The following is a 20,002-nucleotide window of genomic DNA, read 5'->3' as shown; positions in this document are numbered from 1 at the left end:
TTTATTTACAACAGGATCACCTCAGTGCTATATATATGTACAGTGAGTTGGGAGGGGGGTCCAGGGCTCCAGGGAGAGAAGGAGGGGGGAAATCCACACACACGCTTCCTCTTCCACACAGTCACCGCCACAGCTCCTCCGCACACACGACCTCCTCTTCAGCCGCACTCGCTCCAAAACTCCACACACGCTGCCACACCCGGGCAGGTCCCGTGATGTGGTCCAGAAGAGGGATATCTACACACAGAAGTTAACATTAGCTCCACAGCAAAATACACACAGGGGATTCTTTTGAAAATGCCGCAAGCACGAACTCAGGAGGTTCAACATTCCAGCGGTGAGCTGCTCTGTGCCACTGCCTTAAATAGCAGCTGGGGAAATCAGCAAGATCAGCAGCAGGTGGACACAATCACACAGGTGCGTGGGCCAAGAGCGAGAGCCCGTAACGAGCTCCACCCAGGCAGAGAGGAGGAGGACGAACAACAACAACAACAAAACCTGTAGCCAGAGTGGGCCAACCAGAGAGACACGGGGACCGTGACAAAGTGACTTAAATCAGGTCGAGATGCTTTGACTTGACCTTAAACATACTGTTCATGCTTGAAAACTGTCCGATGTAGCTGAATTAAAAATCTCCTGCAAAGAAGAGTGCGCTGATATTCCTGCACAGTGATGTGAGAGACTTATTGTCAGTTATTGCAAACATTTGATTGCAGTTCATTCTGCGAAGAGCGACACAATCAGTTATTAAGTTTGCCTTTTTCACATGGGGCCCTGTTTTTAAGGCACATGAATGTGTCCAAATCCTTAACCTTTTCTTGTTTGTTGTTTCTCCAAACAGGTGTGTATGAGGTGAGCTGCACAGTAATAGATCACTACTCAGGTGGCATGAGGCAGTGGTATAAAGTTAATGAGTGCCCAGGAAAAAAAGTAAATCACAAATACACAAAGCTGAACAAGACTGTGCGATATTTCATCAGTGCTGAGGAAATAGAGTGGGACTATTCACCTAAGAGAGACTGGGAGCTGGAGAAACACCATAGCACACCAAAGGACAGGTGTGTGAGTGAGATAATTGCAGGATGATACGTTTCATTGTTGAAGCCACAACCTGTAATTCATGCCATAACTTATTACTGTTTGTTAATAGAAGCAAATTGCTACTTGTCTCCCAGTCCAGGCAGCATATTTGTGGGAAAAGGAAAGAACAGAATTGGCTCACGCTATAAGAAGGTGGTGTATAGAGAATATACTGATGACACCTTCAGTGTTCAGAAGAAAAGGCAGCCCAACCAGCAGCATTTGGAAATTCTAGGTAAGCTTAACAGTTCTTTATGTTGTTTTTACTAAGAGAAGAATGAAGATGACATGAGTTTTATTTTCTCCTGTAGGGCCAATAATCAAAGCAGAAGTAGGAGAGCAGATCGTGATTATATTCAAGAACAATGCCACCCGACCATACTCAATAACCACACATGGCGTTAGGGCCAGCGGTGGACACATTCCTGTCAAACCCGGTGAGAAATGAATTTTTAAACGGGCATAAAAAATGCTGGCTTTTTAAAGAAGCAGTAGGATTCATACTTTTTATGTTCTCTGAACCTTCAGGCAACTTTATTGAAGTAACTTGGGATGTTCCTGAACGCTCTGGTCCAGGGGTCACGGATCCTAACTGTATCTCTTATATCTACTACTCCACTGTTGACTTTGTTATGGTAAAAATAGAAGCGCATCATTTACAGCGCAACTAGAATATTTAAGCAGGAGTTGAAGTATTAGATTTTATTCTGATAAGGTGTTTGTTTATGTTCAGGATCTGTACAGCGGCCTTCTGGGGCCTCTGGTGATATGCAGGCCTGGGACTCTGAAGCGTGGGGAGGGTCCCGATAGGGAGAGGAGTGACGTGGAGAGGGAGTTTGCACTGCTCTTTATGGTGCATGATGAAAACAAGTCCTGGTATTTGGGAGACAACATCAGAACGTACCTTGGTCTCAACCCTGAGAACTTCACTCCAGATGAAGAGTTTGAGGAGAGTAACAAGATGCACGGTAAGAAGAGTGAATGGGGCCACAGAAAGAAAAACAACCTTATTGGCCAAAGAATTAAACTTTAGATTTAGTAAACATATTCACCTATTATATCCAGAGAAGATAAACATAAATTGATGTCTGTTGATCTTGATGTAACCTAGTATAAATGTAATCGTTTTTGTTGCCACCACAATGAATCAGGACAGCAAATCAGAGATGGTTGAGCAGAAAATATTCAAAAAAAACTTGATGATTTGAAATGGAATGACCCAGATCTCGAAAATAGAAAATATGCACAAATTTAACAAAATAAATTTCTAACTTATGACTGAGAACCTTCACAGACATAACTTATAACTACAGCACCACTACAGCACCATCTGGAAACTCCGTTCTGTTTGGACAGGACTGTCTAAAATAGTTTTACTTTTGTGGAAGAACTTTTGAATGCTTTTATATTAAACAGTTTTTGAGATATTCATGTTCAAACATGAATATCTTTGTTACGGCCCTGAGCCGGCTGTGTACCTTTGTTGTGCTCTGTCTTTAAGACTCCACAGGTCCTTCCCGATTGGAGAGCTGGCGGCGGCTGATTGGTCTCCAATCGGGAAGGACCTGTGGAGTCTTAAAGACAGAGCACAACAAAGGTACACAGCCGGCCCAGGGCCGTAACAATCTTCAACGTGCAAAAAGCAGGTCGACTGACCATTTTTTAAAAAATGATCTTGAAAGGCATTTGGTATATGAAGCTAAAATTTCACAGCACTCATTATACATGTTCAAACTTTCGCCCATAAAATTTTTAGGCAAATTGGAACTCGAGCAGATCAGAGATCAAGCAGGCTTGTGTTGATTTAAGATGGAATTAATCAATATTTAAATCTGGTGTTTAGTCAGAGACACATTTTGTGAAAGAAACAGTTTATTTCGTGTCTGTTGAGCTGTTTGAAAAGTTGCATCTGAAATGACCTGACGTTACTCCATTTATGCTCACTCCTCTTCTGCAGCTAGATGCTTAAGTTCAGCAACTGCAAATTTATATCTGTACCATGAAGGCATCGTAGGGATTGTTTTCTTGTTACTGAAGGGCATGCCAGCCTGCAGCTCGTGAAAAATAAACTCATCCAGTAGTAACATGCATTAACCTGTCTACTTACTCATTAAATGACGGTGCTTGAATGATGTTTTGAATCTTTGCTGGATTCCTCTTCTGGCCCACTTTAACCCCTGGCTGTATCATAAAATAGGCAAATCTGGGTAAAGTTAGGGCACAGTGTAGAAGTGCCAATAAAATTCTGAGGAGAGTTAAACAACACAAAAAGTTTCAAATGCAAATTATTTAAGATAAAATAAATTACATATAACGCATAATAACAAGCAAATCCCCAAATTCAGCCCACAAACATCAATGTACATCATCTAAAGTTGATCCAGCAGGAAGCAGGGACATTCCACTTCTCTTTATCAGACAGTAGAAATGAGGTTAAATTCAATAAAGTCCTGTACTGGATACAAAATCAGACCTTTATTCCTCAGCTTGCTTTTGATGAGTGTGCTGAAGTGTGTTTGCTTTCACATTTCCTGTTTCTCTTGTGCACCATGTCTCTGATTCTGTGTGTGAATGTGTCTGCTGCAGGGATCAATGGGAAGCTATATGGGAACCTCCATGGATTGGAGATGACTCAGGGCCAGAAAGTTGACTGGTATCTCATCGGAATGGGCAACGAAATAGACATGCACACTGTTCACTTTCATGCAGAGACCTTTACTTACAAGGTTTGTTTGTGCTTTGTTAGTGGTCACTCGCAGCGGGAAGACCATTCTTTCTTTCGCACCGAAAGAATCATATCTCCATTTATATTTCCTCTTTGCTGTTCCCCCTTTTTTGCACCACTCTTATGTGTGTCAGACGGACCTTGTGCACCGTGCAGACGTCTTTGATCTGTTCCCCGGGACCTTCCAGACTGTGGAGATGGTGGCTGGAAACCCAGGCACATGGTTGCTCCACTGTCATGTGACTGACCATATCCATGCTGGCATGGAGACCACTTTCACCATCAAAGGTTGGTCAGTGTAAAGGATCTGCGGGGCAGTCTCTCATGTTAATACACTGTCACCTATTATTTAGAAATGAGTTTAACATTTCGCTTGTTTGTTTTTTTCAGTTCCAGAAAACTCCTCGCATGGTAAGATCTGTTTTTTTCACGTAAAAATTGTTACTGGGCGTCACTGGGTGGAAGATTTCAGTATTCTGTCACTTTAACTTTATATCAAATAGAGCCTAAAAGTAATGCAACTTAATTTTGTAGGATACATGATTGAAAAATAAATTTCACACAGAGTATTGAATTTCTTTAACAACTTTTGTATTATGTCACTATTACTGTTTCAAAGGACTGCATTACATTACAATAACTATGATGTCATTGTCACAAAAATACACTTTAACACACTGGGTTGCTATTTATACTTTTAAACATTGTAGTTTTTTTTTTATGTATTATGTGTCTGAATATATTCCTGATTCCGTATCCTGTGCCTGGAATTACATACAAAATGTTTGGAGGCATGCTTTTCAGTAACCAAACATGCATAAACACTGGAATATTTCTTCAAGAGCAGTTGTCTTTTTTATTTGGTGTGGTTACTACCACAGCATACCATTCATCTCTCCTCTGCGGCACACCATCGGTCACAAGTACTGCAGGACAAAGCATTTCCTCAGTACTGTTATGTAACTGATGGGGAATGTTTTTAAAGTTTATCTGTCTTTGCTCTGTTTGTATTGGGTATAGCAAAACAGTCATTTGCGTCGGGTGTCCTTGTGGCACTGTTGATGCAGTGCTGCTAAGGAATTTTTGACTAAGCGTAAATGTTGATAAGGCGGGTGTTACATTTAGTGTTCCCTTTTTCAAAGATCAAACATATGCATTTCTAGAAAACTGTTACCTGCAGCCCATCACAGGGAAGATTCATAGATTTTTGGGTAATGTTGTAATGCTTTTCTGGCTTCCCTTATCTCTCACTTATATTTCTTTTCCTTTTACACCACCAGGAACTAAAAGCTCCATAAAGATGCTGCTCTCGCTGTTTGTTCTACTGGCTATATGTTAATGATGAGGGACCCTGACAACAGATTATATGTGTGGATTATAACAGTGGTCACTGATGCACTTATAAAACACGGAGTTGCTGTCACTTATGTGTTTGATTGAGATCATGTACATAAATATCAAGCATGACCCAGGCCAGTTAAATTATATATACCACTTTACAATCATGTATAATGTTCAAGATGACTTTATGCATTAGAATGAAGGAAACAAAGCATTTTACAGCTGGGATTTGTTTCTGTTGCTGCTTTCTGTCATATTGCACTATGTTGGCTTTTATTTTTTTTTTATTTTTTATTTTTTTACTTCTGCTACCAAATACTGGATTTCAAGTATGAATGTGCAATAAAAAAAAAACTTTTTCAGTTGCACTGTGGCATGCGTCAGTGTGAGTAATTCATTTTCTTGTGCTAGCACAACAGTGCTGGGTTTGGATGTGGAACAATCTGTCCCACTAGACACCCACAGATTTCTTTTCTAGATGTGAACACTTGAGGAGAGTATATTTTTAAGACAAGCTAGACTTATTTATGCTTAGAAATGAGTACTAATGAGTAGAAATTCCAGAGAGAGTAAAGATTTATTGGAGATTAAACAGTACTCATGGTACATACCACAGACGAGTAAAAGTGTTAAGCAAAGCAGTCACAATACATTTATCTGTTTTAAAATAGCAGCATTTTTGTGAACCTGAAAGGCGAAAAAATTGAACAAATTCCCCAAATTTGACTCATTTTACTGTTTTTTAGCTGAGCTTGAGCTTGGCATATGGGCCATGAACCTGGATGACTGTGCCAGGATCACTAAAAGCCACAAGGTGGCATTAATTCTATGAAAAAACAGCAAGTTCTCAATGTGTGTGCCACAATTTAAAAGATACCGGATATTTTTTTGGTTTTTACCTTAAGATTAACAGTTAAACATACAGATTTGGCCCCTTGTTGAGACAGTAAACAATATCTAAATGATTAGACTATTTGACGCAAATGTAAGGTGTGAAAAGCAAGCAGGTCAATAAATGGTTTTGATAAGGCTTGGAAAAACAGTGCACTAGTGATTAAATTTACTTGATGTGACTGCAAAGAGTTTGTCAATAACTGTGAAGTAAGGCTGGGTACCTCCACCTTGTGATGGGCCTGCTGATATTCAAACAGACTGATTAGAGCTGAAAATTAGAGATGAGAGATCCCATTAGTTTAACTGTTTTGCTGTTGAAAGGTTTAAAGAGTGCTCTCAGTGTGAGATACTGAAGACTGTAACAACACAAAGCAGCACATCAGTGTTTATGCAGATCTGGTCACAGTGGTCACTGAATCATTGAGTGGCCAATTGATTAGAGCTGAATCACAGTCCACTGCAGGGGGACAAACTCAAGTGTCCAACCTGAAAAACAAGTTTGCTGATATAACTCTGACATTTCGGTGTAAACGTGTGTTAACTTGCTTTAACCAGATCCGTTTTTTTTTTTTTCATTTAACAGTGTGCTTAGAATTAAACTAAGAAACAAAACCAATAATAAAAATTAAGAAGGGGCGAATCCTGTACAGGAAATAAAAACTGCAGCTCATTTAAAGTCTTATGTGTAGAAAAACACTCAATACAAGAGTTGCTCAAGAGGGTTTTGGTCAGTTATGCTGAAGCTTTAGTTAAATCAACTTTAAAGATTTAAGACTTTAACTTTTACTGTTGCTGAATTTTAACAGAGACTTCAATGGAGTATTCTTTTTTGATGTTTTATTTTCTCTAATTTCTCAGATTAACATAAGTAAACAGGTGGCGTAAATACTGAAATAGGGGAAGTCTGCTCTTATTCTTTATCAACTGATACACACAACCGTCATATTTCCTGTCATTACCTGTAAAATCTGTTTAATTAGACACAGGTTATTTTCTTTTTTCTTCATAGTTCACCACATTTAATTAAAGTAAAAATAATGGCTTTAGACCCACAATTATTAAATTATATAACTATCTGGTGATAAAAGTGTCAACAAAATAAAGGCTGGTTGGAGTCCAGACATACTGCATGGTAATGTCCATAGGGGGCGCTATGTGCGGGCGACGCTGGTATATAAAAGTGGATTTTCACAGAAACCAGGTTACTCAAAGCCTACCAGAAGGCATCACTTTGAAGCTGGAAGGAGCAGCTCTGAGCCGCAGTGGTAAGAAATTAAGACTCACTGAACATGTCAAAGCAGATCTGTAATTTGCTTTGAAGTGTGCTATAGAGAGTGAATGACTGAAACAGGAGTGGGAAAGTGATTTCATTTTTTTTAATTAAATGAAGCATTCAACAACAGCTCCTACAATTAAATGATTTCCAAGAGTGTATTCTCGTTTGATTTGGTCATTTTGTTGAGGCGTACAACTAACTCTGCAGCTCTGCAACTACTTTTATTCTACTAGCTGAACAGACAGTGTGTGTGCGTGCGTGCGTGTGTGTGTGTGTGTGAGAGAGAGAGAGACAGAGAGAGAGGTTGGCTGTTCCCGTTGATTTGTTTATTGTTTGTCTGGCTGTGGATGTGCCACACTAATTGCAGAGAAAAGCTGCGGTTGGATGGGCATGAGGGGCCATGGGCAGTGAGAGAATCCCATTTTCTGTGCATGTCCAGTTTAGACCAGTTTGGTTTTTCCAGAAATCAGCAGAAAGTCCACTATGGGTGCATGTATTATAAGTGCCTGTAATGTAATGCAAGGTCTTTGTCTCATGATGTCATAATCTTCCTACAATGACAAAAGTTAATCATTCACCACTTAATGTTAGTTGATGTAGAGCTTAGCGTCTTCTCTGTATCTAACTAACACAGACACTTTAAATTAATCAGAAAAGTGCCACAAACAAACAGCACAGATTTCCATGCAGTGCAGCCAGCCTTCCTCTGCTGGGTTCAAAGTTAAGTGATTGATCTTGTAATCTTATAAAAAGAAGTGAGCCTTTCTATCTGTCTGTCACAGTGATAGGCTAACTGTAAGACCTCCCCCCCTCCTCTTGCTCTTTTCTCTTCACAGATAAGTGAGCTGTGATCTTTCATCCGAGCGTCAGTCAGGGAGGTTCTTTCTGCACTTCCAGCTACATCTTCTTTCTCCCTTTCTTTCTTTGTCCCCTAAATCTCTCTCCTCTTGCTTTTTGCTTCTGTCTTTAACTTTTTTTTCCCAATCAACCATGGCTCCAACCCTGGCCACAGCATTTGCCAGGCGCTGGTGGATGGCAGTGACTGCTATCATTGAGAATTTGCTCTTCTCTGCTGTGCTGCTGGGATGGGGATCGCTCCTCATCATGCTCAAGTCAGAGGGCTTCTACTCGTACCTTTGCAGCGAGGAGGGTAAGTCGAAACTCTTGTGTTTTATAATTACCAAAATAGTTATGGCGATGCCTTGTAAAGAAAGAAAGAAAAGACAATTGGTTTTTTGACTTAGCTTTTGGAAAGCACTTTTTCCTTTTTGTACGCTGAAATATCCCAATAAAATAAGGATTAAGTGATTGACAGCAATGGTGATCTTAAGTTAGGAGCGGGTTTTATTCAACAGTTGTAATACGAGACTACTGTGTTCTGGCCTCTTCCATTCTTTAGGGAGAATGAGGGTTTTTTCTGTACAAGTGTCATAACCTGTTTTAAGGACTCAGGAAATTAAATCTGAGCAGGCAAATGAAATAAAGAGCAGTGTAACAGGTAGGTCAGTTGGTCTAAAGTGAAAGTATAAAAGGTTTTATGGTGCAGTAGACTTGTTGAGAGTCAACTCATAGACCAATGATGGACTGATCGGCTGATCCTTTTACCTGAGTCTGTATTGTTTAAAGCTTGCTCTCTTTATGTCAAGAGTCCCACACTATGACAAAAGTTACACCAGGTACTTTGTATCGTTAAGAACAAAGGTTGGATTGATGCACTCAGCCTAAGTGACCCCGGTGTGGTCTTTTAAAAGAGAATAAACAAGGGGAACGTAAAGGAGGACCCGAGGTGATACTGTGTGGCGTCCCATGGCCTGAAAGAGGTAAACATGTTAGTATCCACACTAAGTCCTGGAGCATTTATAACATGCAGCAGGATGTTTTACTCACCTCTGCACCAGTGGCTAATATTAACATTCAGCAATAAAAACTTATAAAGGCTGACAGCTGTCCCATACACATTTACCTGCAAAGGAACAACATTTTATAGGCTAGTGCAAATGTTTTAGCTGTGAAGCTGTGCACACTCACCAGTCAAGTAAAAGTTGAGCAATAACTTCCTGGAGAACTGCCACAGTCATCTTATCTTGTTCTGATGACATAAGAGAAGAAAAAAAAAAAGGAGAACAGCAGCAAGCACCAGCTCAGCTTTTTTTCAAACATGTGACGTGATTGAGGAACAAAGTAATCAGCAGGAAGCATTTATAGCTGGTAATAAGTGAGTTTAAAGTTCAGTGACAAAGGGCAGAGAGGGTGAGATAGCTAAAGTGATGAGCAGTAGAAATCAAACCAGGAAACAGTAAAAAATAGAATGGCGAAATGGAAAGATAATGGTCCAGCATAGACCGGCACAAGAAGCACATATTTGGCATTTAAAATATATAGACTGCACTTTGTGCTTTGTGTTTCGTAATAAACATTTTATGAATTTTAATTATGAAATACCAGATCACTTCAAATGAAATAAAGCAAAAGATATCGATGCATTTAGAAGCTGCCTTTTCTCGTTTTGTGTGCAGTGTTAGTGCAGGGTTCAGCATTAGCTCGGTGCCAACATCTTAATGCCTTTTCTAGCCTTTGTAAGTCATTTTGCACCAGGATGCCCAGTCAAACATTTTGCTATACATGCTACAGGGACACAGTGTTGGGTATTAACTGCACGTTCAGCAATATAGTTTGCCATTCAGCTGCTCCCGTCAGCATTGTGTCCCAGTGATTCAAAGGGTATGAGATGCTGATCTGTCTTCTTGGGGAAGACTTTGGCACTTGGTCATGAAGTGCGTCACAGTGTTTCACGTTGGGATGCCACACACACACGTTTTTCCTCCCAGAGATAACCGGTGGCTGATAGCACTGGAAGAGCGTGATCTGGAAAGCTAATGCTAAGAAGGTCCAAAGCTGCAGCTCCCCTCACTTCATCACCTGGACGTCTTCTGGACTTTTGCACTTGTTCACATTATCTCCTTGCAGGTCCTGATAATGATGTGAAGTTTATTGCAAGTGCTAGCTTATCACGTTTTGTTCATATCATTCCAAAGTAGCAATAAAAGCCAAATTGCATTCCATATCATAATCTTTAGGGGCACTTTTTTTATTTTATGCTGAGGTTCACAATTAATCTAACTGGCTGTGCACATTTGATTGGTATGTATTGATGTATTAGAGATATAAGTAAACTATTCAGAGCTATATTCTTCAGCCACAGAAGAGAACCTAAAAAATTCCTGATTATCCACAACACTGCATCTTAGTTGGGTGGTGTTTGTTTTTTCGCAGCATTATAAAAAAAAAAACCTTCTAAGTGAAAAGGGCACATTAAGTCAGCCTGAAACATCCAAACTTATTGAATATCTTCCACTTGCATAATTCCTATAAAACTTCTTATATTCTACCAACCTTTATCTCGGTCCTTAGGTAACAGCTCCAACTACAATCTGTCCCAGTCTCATTCAGCACAGGCGTCTGATGAGTACACTTATGACTATGAAAGTGAGGCTGGTGTGGTGGGTTTGGGAGACGGTGTCGAGATGAGGCCCCTGGTCCCTATGGATGGGCCCCTGAGGATGAACGGCTGGCTGATCTGTAAAGAACAGGATGAGATGCTGAACTTGGCTTTCACAGTGGGCTCCTTCCTCCTCTCAGCCATCACGCTGCCATTGGGGATTGTCATGGATAAATATGGGCCTCGCAAACTGAGACTGCTGGGAAGGTAAGCAAAGAAGGGAAGAAATTATCCAGACTTACTGTGATGTATGGAGAAAAATACACGTGTAGTCATAAATAGAGCTTTAGTTAGCTTGTTATCAGAAGTGTGACACAATCATATATTTTCAGCACCTGCTTTGGATTGTCCTGTCTACTCATTGCTTATGGAGCCTACAAACCAAATGGTGAGTTCATATGAACAAATGTCTTTTTTGCACTGTAACATTTGGAGCACTGTATGGATTTTGACTTTTATATATATTTATATATAGTTGTTTGGGTTTTTTTGCAGAACTCTCCGTCCTTATCTTCATTGCTCTTACTTTCAATGGCTTCGGGGGCATGTGCATGACCTTCACCTCTCTCACAGTAAGTGTGCACACTGATGTGTGCTTTATAATCCTTGTTCCATAGAGTCCTTGCACCTGCTGCAATATGTTTGTCCAGATGTATGTTTCTATCTACACAGCTCTTTGTCTCACTCGCTCTGTTATAATAGCCTGTTGGCTCCCTGCCTGCTCGCCTTCTCCCTCCCTTCTTGTCTGACGTTCCACCCTGTCTCCTGTTTAATCTTCTTTTTTTTAACTTTGCCTTTTTTCTAATGTTGAACTACATGTTCCTAGGGATTACCCTGCCAAGTGTCAGATAGCAGGTAAGGGAGTTGATTAGAGGGATATTATTGTGCTTCACAAAGGACATGAAGGAGGAATCAAGAATTTCTCCTACTTATCCCTCGTTTTTCTCTGTTCTCGCAAAGACTTAATGGACTTGCTGCACAGTCCCTAAACACAGAAATTCCCACTTAAAAAAAAAAACCAAGCAGCATCACTCTTGGAAGTCTAAAATTTCAGTTAAGAGCCTAATTCCTGAAGTCATATCCTTCAATTCAGTTCATCAAATTTCACAGATTCTTTGGAGCAAAGAAAAAGCCTTTATACCTGAAACAGTTTAAATGTAATCAGCCCTACAGGCAAGGATACAAAAGCCGAGATAAACAGTCTAAAGATCATCATTTATTTGCATTCTTGTCCTGCAATTATCCACCCCGCTTCTTCTCTGGCCTTGACATCAGTTCAGCCTGCAGTGACTCACATGGGAGTCCAGTTCTCTACCATGGTGATGCTGTTCACTGGAGAGGGCCTCTGCTCCACTAAATCTCCCAGTGAAACATCCCGATTCTATACCAGCACTGACTCTTGCTGTTACATCCTTTATTTCTCCTGTTGTATTTGTCGTGTCTCTCATTACTTGCTGCCATGGCCATTCATATCAGTGTTATAGTAAAACCTTGATTTAAAGAATTGTTTGCTCCCTTTACTGTCAGTCTCCAGAGGTGGTGCATAAAAAGATGTTTCCCTCGCACCAAGTTTCACTTCATCTCCTCAGCAGCTCAATTTACAAGAAAGCCTCAGTGTCGGGTTAATCATTAGACACAACCCTGTTGCTTGACTGCTTGTCCGTGACTTCTCCGCAGACCTTAAAGCATTCATTCTCAGCTGAGGGATGTTGGGTAACAGTCAGCTGCCCTCAGTGGCCACTACTGGCTCAGTGCTAATGTCAGCTCACCTTCCGCGTTCTAGGTTTCATCCAGCAGTTGCTTGTGCACAGCACCTTTAGTCATTTAAACTCAATGAGATGAGTTTTCAAGTTATTCCTGATTAAAGTGTTGGGAAATCCTGGTAACCTGGGTGCACACGCCTTCTCAATTTAGCACTCACATACCTCTTCCTTAGCTTTCCCCACTCTTATGTAATTGAATGAGCTTGTTGTTGTTCAGTCTCCTGAAAACAGAACAGCTTGTGAATGCCTTTGTATTCGGATGTTTTGTTGTCACCCGCTGTCTCCCGTTTTGGCTTCCAAATCCATTTTTTTTTCTTAAAGAAAAGTATATTAAAGACATCTTTATGTCCTCAAATGTCACCTCGCCTCAGCCGACCCGTCCGATTGTTTCAGCTGGAAAGAACTCATCAGTAGTGTCGTATGTTGGACAGCTGTGTGTGTTATGTGATGCTGTTTTATATTTACATACACCGAGGTGGGCTGGTTTCATGTCACTCTGTTGCATTTTTGTTTTCTCTGATGTTCGCGCCATGGTGCCAAGTCTGCTTACTAATTGGGTCTTACTGTAAACTGTGACCCCATTGTCAGTAGGTACCAGCCTCACAGTGCCCCAATCTGCACCCACACCCTCTACCTCCACCCCCTCCCAAACTAAACTAAGTGCAGCTGCACAACAGTTGACCTCCCCATTTTTTCCTTTAGATAACTGAATATATCTAATCTCAGTTGCTGTGCAATCTAATGCAAAAATCTAGAGAACAAAAACACTGTAAAGCTCACGGCCTCTTTCCCTGTTTCTTCATTCGTTTCTCTTCTAGCTACCAAACATGTTTGGGGACCTTCGTTCAACCTTCATCGCCCTGATGATCGGCTCCTACGCATCCTCTGCTGTCACTTTTCCCGGTGTCAAGGTAACAAACACTGAAGGCTACGTATTTTCTCCTGGCACCTTAATCTTGGCAATCAAGGCACTTGCCAAAATCTAGAACTGGTCCACAGATGGATTATCAGAAGTATTAGGAGAACTGGTTCTAATTCTCAGGATGGGTTAAATGCAAGGAGTGGGTTTTCCTGCCAATTAGTACAGGATAACTTTGATTTTGTCTAACCCAATTAACAAAGTGCACCATAAGAATCATGTGAGAACTTAGAATTCCCAGACCGGTTTAGTCCAAGAACTGTGACTATAACTGTCTTCTCTATGTCTTTTTTTGCACTGTACTTTGTATTTATGGGCCCTTGTTTTGGACACAGGTGATCTATGACTTTGGCGTACCATTCATCACGATTCTGGTGGTGTGGGCCGCCTGTGCAGGACTGGTCTTCACGAACTGCTTCTTCAACTGGCCACTGGAACCATTCCCAGGCCCAGAAGATATGGACTACACGTTAGTAACACACATGCAAATTGATTAAATTCAATTTTATTTATATAGCGCCAATTCACACCAACAGTTAGTTTTTTTTTAATTGTTCAATTCCCCCATGGTCCCATCTCTTTCCACTTTTCTCTGTTACCCTTAACATAATCCCCTCTACTCCCATTCTTGTTATCCAGTCTTCTAATCCCTCTCTCATCCTTTGCTTCCTCAGTGTGAAGATCAAGTTCAGCTGGCTTGGCTTCGACCATAAAATCACAGGTCAGCAGTTCTACAAGCAAGTGACCACAGTGGGCCGTCGTCTGAGCGTGGGCACCAACACAAAGCAAAAGGAGCTGACTACCAAAGATGGAAACAATCTTTGTCTCTCTACCATGGACCTGGAAATGGAGTGCAAGCCACAAGAAGAATGTAAGACTGCAGTATTATAAACCTGAACCCATGTATGCACTTTTTACTTAAATCCACTGAATTTACCCTTCTTCGTTTTTCGTTTCTCCTCTGCAGCCCAGTCATTCTTTAAAACTATCATCACTCCAGTTTTCCTGCTCAGTCTAGTGACCATGTCTATGACTCAGCTTCGTCTTTTGTTCTACATGGGAGCCATGAACAGCGTCCTGGAGTCACTCACCGATGGAGACCTCAATAAAGGTCACTTTCTCGACTTCTCTTTGCTTGAAGTTTGCACGCATACTTAAACATGAATGCTTTTGCTGTTTCTTTCTCAACAAATATGAATCATAACTTGAAAGCAGTTTGCCTTACTTGTTTTAATTGGATTTTCAGTGGAAAGAATGGAAGTTGGTAAGATAAGAAGTCTTCTGTATCAGTAGATTACTAAATCATTCGACTGTTACATTTCAAGGTGAAAACACTTACAATTTAGAAACGCATCACAGCAGTGATTAGTACTATTCAATGCTGTGAATAGTACCATTCACAGCATTGAATAGCACCTTTTTTAATAGCTAGTTATTTTATTTCATCAGTTGACCTTGGCTGTTGTTTTGATCTTTCATTCTGCTTTAATCTGCACGGAATGACTATTTACTGTACTTATTAACTAACTTTGCCCGTTAGCAGCAAAGGGTGCACACCATATGAGCAGTTTCACGTGATGCAGTTTCCGTGTATCATTACTCCCTTAGCCCATAGAAATAACCCACACAACCTTACCCCCTCCTGCATCAACCATTGTTCCACTCAATATAGCACTAATACTAGGTGCTAAATATTAACTATACTGTCCTATTAACCAAGTCAGTATAGGTATATTCTTTCAAACACTGTCACTGTATTTTAAACTTTCTCCTTATCCTTTTATATTGTATGCTCACTCTGATCTCTTTTTCAGTGAGTTTGTACTCTTCCATCTTCGGGGTGCTGCAGCTACTTTGCCTGATGACCACCCCTGTGATTGGTCAGATTATGGACTGGAAGCTGAAGGACTGTGATGATGGACAAGAAGACAAGGAACCCTTAAACAAGTATGTCAAATACTAGCAATCCTTTGCAATGCAGGACAAACCCACTTTGTTAAATTCTCAACATTTCTAGACACAGAATGTGATTAATAGAGCCAAAAATAAAAGGTTATTGTGACTGAAAAATGACCTCTCCTTCTTTCTGTTTCAAACCTGAAGAGGAGAAACAAAGACCAAGCGCAGAGACAGAAAGATTCAGAAGGTGACCAATGCACTGCGAGCATTCTTGCTCACAAATTTGCTTTTGGTTGGATTTGGGATTACGTGCTTAGTGCCTAATCTCCCCCTGCAGGTGAGTAGTCCAGCTTGAGTTTACCAACATTTTTCACACTTAACACTAGATGTAAATTGCAATCTCCGTTGACTGCAGTTTATACTACACTGCACAGTACAGTTAGACTTTTAGGTGTTTATGTTTACTTTCTTGCAAGACAAAGTGAAAACAAAACACTTTTACTGTTTTGCTTAGCTTAGCAGAAATTCTAGAAATAGATGGAAAAGTTATCCTGAATGATAAAATCAAATTAGCAGCTATTTCATAGCTGCTAATTTGATTTTTAATAGCTGAGACCAGCTAGCCAAGATCAGCCATACTTAGTTGTTAGCTAAGTGTTAATAACTAAGACTAGCTAACAGCTAAGATTAACCAGTTTTAGCTGTTAGCTAAGTAAGAGTAAATAGATAAGAGTAGCTAATCTTTTAATCTAATAGACTTGATGATTGATCTTCTGAAATGATAATGAATAATAATTTCTTATACTTTTATCTTTCCCTAGATTGTGTCATTTATCTTACACACGGTTGTGAGAGGATTCATCCACTCTGCTGTTGGTGGCCTTTATGCTGCTGTGTAAGTCTCACACATGCATACACACACACACACACACACACACACACACACACACACACACACACACACACACACACACACACATTATCTTACTCTTCTATATGTGGATGCAGCTTCACACTAAGACGCTAAAGATACCTGCCGTGTCTCGTGTGTCCTCAGGTATCCCTCGTCACTGTTTGGAAGTCTAACAGGGATGCAGTCTCTGGTCAGTGCTGTGTTTGCTCTGCTGCAGCAGCCACTGTTTTTGGCTATGATGGGACCACTGGGTGGAGATCCACTCTGGGTATGGATATGCATACACATGAACACAATCAGAGATTAGGCCCTCGGGCGTGGCTAATTCTTGTACTGTCCTCTAGGTCAATGTTGGACTCCTTGTACTAAGCATGCTGGGCTTCTTGCTGCCTCTCTACCTAATCTGGTACCGACGGACTCTCTACAAAGAGCAGCAGCTGAAGGATGACAATGCTAAGATCTACATCAAAATCAACGGCTCTGAAATCCCAGAGGCCTTTGTCTAGAGAAAAGCAAACATAGGAAAACAAAAGAAGGGATGAAGAAGATTTTGAGAAACATGGGCAATCACGTGAACACAAGGAGCTGGTTGTAAAAGGAAAACTGAAATGTTAAATATCACAATGAAACATAATGTTTTTGTACTTCTCTATACATTACACAAACCAACGGACCTATATGCCCATTTTCCAAATGCTACAAAGATAAATAAACCTAAGGGTATAAACACAGAGGGCGAAAAGAAGAACAAGAGAGAGAAAAGACTGTGAAAGGAAAGAGGCAACAGCCTCTGTATTCCCCCAAATCCTCCTCTGACGTCTTTTTGTATCCCCTCCCCAATGAGCCGCACGCTAGTGCAGCTCACTCCTAAGGCTGCTTTCAGTATTTCTCCCACGACCATAAAAAGGATGATTCTTCCTCTGTGAATCCCACGTCATTCAGAAAACCAGAATCTGTTTTTCTTTTCTTTTGTTTTTGTCATACTTTGACTTAAAATCAGCAAAGTACCACCTTTCTGTTCACCTGCTGGGTTTTTGCTGTACAGTAGATTTTGATTCAGTGTTGTTAAGGAGAAACAGAAAGGGGAGAAGAGCCTTTTTGCTGATGTTTCTCAAGCGAGTAGTAAAGACAGTCAGGACAGTAATTACAGAGGTGGATTTTTTTTTTTCTTAAAGCTAACATCTGATTACAGTACAACTGTAGCTTAGCGCATCATGTAGTATTGATGAATGTCAGTATTTTGAAGGTTCCAATCCATTCAATGAGCCACTCTGTGGTGTGTTTGTAGACTATTTATTTTACTCTTTGACTTTAGTTTTTCTATTTATAATTTAAATTTAGGGTGCATTTCGATGTTGAATCTAACTGAAGGTTCATCACACATATCAGTGAAAACAGCTTTTGACATTACCATTTACACATCGATGTCAATACAAATAAAATAAAAAAACGAGTAAATTACTTACAGTTCAGATGCCTAACCTTAAAGTCAGTATTTGGTCCAGTCTGTCCGCCTACTCTTGAGAGAAATACAGCACTTTTACCCTTCTTTCACACAAAAAAAGCTCAGTTTGACAGTTCCCCTTCATCTCTTCAGCAATAGTTCTGCTTAGCCTTAGAATTTTCTGCCTTCTTATTTCTATTTATTTTATTTTACACTCAAATTTCTTGGCATATTTAAGTTGCTCTCTGCTGACAACTACTTCTGTGTCTGATTGTATACTGTGCTGTTAGCATAGAGCTCCTCCTGTCATGATGTAGGGATGTTTTGTTGTGCAAGTTTGTTTAATATGAAAAAAATCTGCCGAGGTTAATAAAGACTCTTGCTTTTTTCACTTTTTATCAGACTGCACTCAGTGTCTGCATGTAATTCTCATCAAGTTGCAAAAGTGTTCCTTTCTACCTTGAAATCTGTTCCATCCACTGGATGAGAAATTAAATGACCACTGTGGTCAATTTTGAGATTTTTTTCTGAGGCAATTTGTTTGGTTGATTGGTTTGAGGAATCTTTAAATGCAAGATGAAAGTCATCCGATGAAGTACTTTCATCAGCACCTTTCATCAAACGTACAGCCTTGCAATCAATTGCTATTCCAAAAAATATTTATTGAGACTGGTTGGAGATTGGCTTTTGATTGTTCTGCAACCACAGCAGGGGTCAGCATTAGGAGCATATTCCTGCACTGGAGCCAGCACCAGAGGAAGAAGGCTGGGTAGATTTTGGCTCATAGTTCTTGTAAACCCTTAATTACAGTTATGTTGTATTAAATTTGGATATACAGCCTAAGATTTAAAAGTAAATAGACTATCTTAAATATTTAAACCAAATCAAAACATAGATACAGTTCCACAAAGCAGGTGACATAATTTGTGGGTGATCGTGGCTCAAGAGTTGGGAGTTTGCCTTGTAATCGGAAGGTTGCTGGTTCGAACCCGGCTTGGACCGTCTCAGTCGTTGTGTCCTTGGGCAAGACACTTCACCTGTTGCCTACTGGTGGTGGTCAGAGGGCCCAGTGGCGCCAGTGTCTGGCAGCCTCACCTCTGTCAGTGTGCCCCAGGGTGGCTGTGGCTACAATGTAGCTTGCCATCACCAGTGTGTGGATGACTGGATGTGTAAAGTGCTTTGGGGTCCTTAGGGACTAGTAAAAGTGATAAATATATAAATACAGGCCATTTACCATAATTTAATGTTTTAAATAAGCCTTTGTGCAGAAAAGTGGCCAAACAGAGGAGTTCTGAGCAGTTTTCTCACCAGATGTTCCTAGCATACTCTCACTAAATGTTTCCCTTAACCAGGCCTGGCAGCACTGCCACCTGATACTACACTCTAGCAGATGGTTGTCACTTGACACCTCAGCTCCTCTCACCTGCACGTCACTCATATCTGGGAACTCGGTGTAAAAAAGGCGGTGGACAGATAGATAGATAGATAGATAGATAGATATTACAGGAGGTAAAGGCAATCCCAAGATGACACAGGAATGAGTGGATGCGGGCAGACTGTTACAGATGCGCCATAAATATAGACTCCATCGTTACATAATTTTAGACTCACACATTCGCAATCACATCCCGGTCTTCGGGATGAGGGACTGCATGGATTAGGGATCTGTAATGCCTTGCTTGAAACGTGTGGTCCGAACGCCTCCGGGGTCCTTGAGTGAATTACAGATCAGCCTGTAATTCATGTGAGTTGTCATCGAGTGGGTGTGGAAGAGGATAATCACATCAGATGCAAGGACTCTGTTGGAAAGGGTTTAGAGCTGACGCACCGTGCGTCTGTGCCAGCGGTGATCTCCGTGTCATACTCTGATGATGGTGAATAACTACGCTTCTACGTCATCGTGACAGCGATGACGCAGAGTGTTGCACACCCTTTAGAAAAACGGTTCAGGGAACCTCATTTTGCCCGAATGCCAACATGAGGGGTTTTTTTTAACTGCTTTGGGGTCTGCTGCCTTGGTTGCTAGCACAAAACACATTTCCACCCAATAAAGTCGAATATGTGTTATTTTACTCATACATACGTAACGACTCGCACCTGGTGAATTTCCGCTGTTTGTGCAGTGCGCACTTACAGGACAGGGAGGAGAGCCGAATAAAGACAGGTGTGAGGGGTGGGGCATGTTGTCTTCTGGGGACACCAGTCAAAACCCTACTCAGAGGTCAGCGATGCTTTACTGGTTTGTGTGA

At 40.8% G+C, this 20,002-nt stretch overlaps 2 protein-coding genes and 1 long non-coding RNA gene across 5 annotated transcripts in view; 2 read left to right on the top strand and 1 right to left on the bottom strand.

Annotated features, from left to right (window-relative positions):
* The window catches only part of hephl1b (hephaestin-like 1b), an 18,531-nt gene extending 13,012 nt beyond the window's left edge, over nt 1-5,519 (top strand). Inside the window, exons 12-20 of the mRNA XM_085470281.1 lie at nt 842-1,058; nt 1,176-1,315; nt 1,392-1,517; nt 1,609-1,715; nt 1,814-2,048; nt 3,667-3,806; nt 3,940-4,093; nt 4,196-4,216; nt 5,086-5,519. Of these exons, the coding sequence (XP_085326407.1) occupies nt 842-1,058; nt 1,176-1,315; nt 1,392-1,517; nt 1,609-1,715; nt 1,814-2,048; nt 3,667-3,806; nt 3,940-4,093; nt 4,196-4,216; nt 5,086-5,144 (1,199 nt within the window). The 3' untranslated portion in view covers nt 5,145-5,519. The remainder of the gene's footprint in view (nt 1-841; nt 1,059-1,175; nt 1,316-1,391; nt 1,518-1,608; nt 1,716-1,813; nt 2,049-3,666; nt 3,807-3,939; nt 4,094-4,195; nt 4,217-5,085) is intronic.
* LOC146700182 (uncharacterized) overlaps nt 1-19,603 on the bottom strand; it is a 20,740-nt gene extending 1,137 nt beyond the window's left edge. Inside the window, exons 1-7 of one of the 2 annotated variants that reach the window (XR_014922521.1) lie at nt 19,365-19,603; nt 16,430-16,573; nt 15,295-15,405; nt 10,710-10,893; nt 9,345-9,405; nt 3,188-3,261; nt 1-237 (exon numbers count right to left, since the gene is read on the bottom strand). The exon at nt 1-237 is cut by the window's left edge and continues 1,137 nt beyond it. This is a non-coding gene — a long non-coding RNA (uncharacterized LOC146700182). The remainder of the gene's footprint in view (nt 238-3,187; nt 3,262-9,344; nt 9,406-10,709; nt 10,894-15,294; nt 15,406-16,429; nt 16,574-19,364) is intronic. The other variant, XR_014922522.1, reaches the window with a different exon arrangement.
* On the top strand, nt 7,241-18,181 carry slc43a2b (solute carrier family 43 member 2b). Of its 2 annotated transcripts, XM_085470282.1 has the most exons (15): nt 7,241-7,305; nt 8,153-8,466; nt 10,728-11,022; nt 11,148-11,203; nt 11,311-11,387; nt 13,397-13,489; nt 13,833-13,966; nt 14,172-14,368; nt 14,465-14,608; nt 14,744-14,761; nt 15,312-15,444; nt 15,601-15,733; nt 16,218-16,291; nt 16,454-16,577; nt 16,654-18,181. In XM_085470282.1, exons 2-15 carry the CDS (start codon nt 8,307-8,309, stop codon nt 16,813-16,815), a joined length of 1,800 nt encoding a protein of 599 aa, XP_085326408.1. In that variant the 5' UTR covers nt 7,241-7,305; nt 8,153-8,306; the 3' UTR covers nt 16,816-18,181. The 2 variants fall into 2 exon arrangements, with proteins under 2 accessions (XP_085326408.1, XP_085326410.1); XM_085470284.1 differs by lacking the exon at nt 14,744-14,761.
* Nucleotides 19,604-20,002: the final 399 nt, after the last annotated feature.

This window comes from Copadichromis virginalis, linkage group LG10, assembly GCF_057382275.1.
Source record: "Copadichromis virginalis isolate Kocher_CV1m ecotype Utaka linkage group LG10, C_Virginalis_male_GT1.1, whole genome shotgun sequence".
Classification (NCBI taxonomy): Eukaryota; Metazoa; Chordata; class Actinopteri; order Cichliformes; family Cichlidae; genus Copadichromis; species Copadichromis virginalis.
Note: the sequence above shows the minus strand (reverse complement) of the source record. Positions and strands in the feature narration are given on the sequence as shown.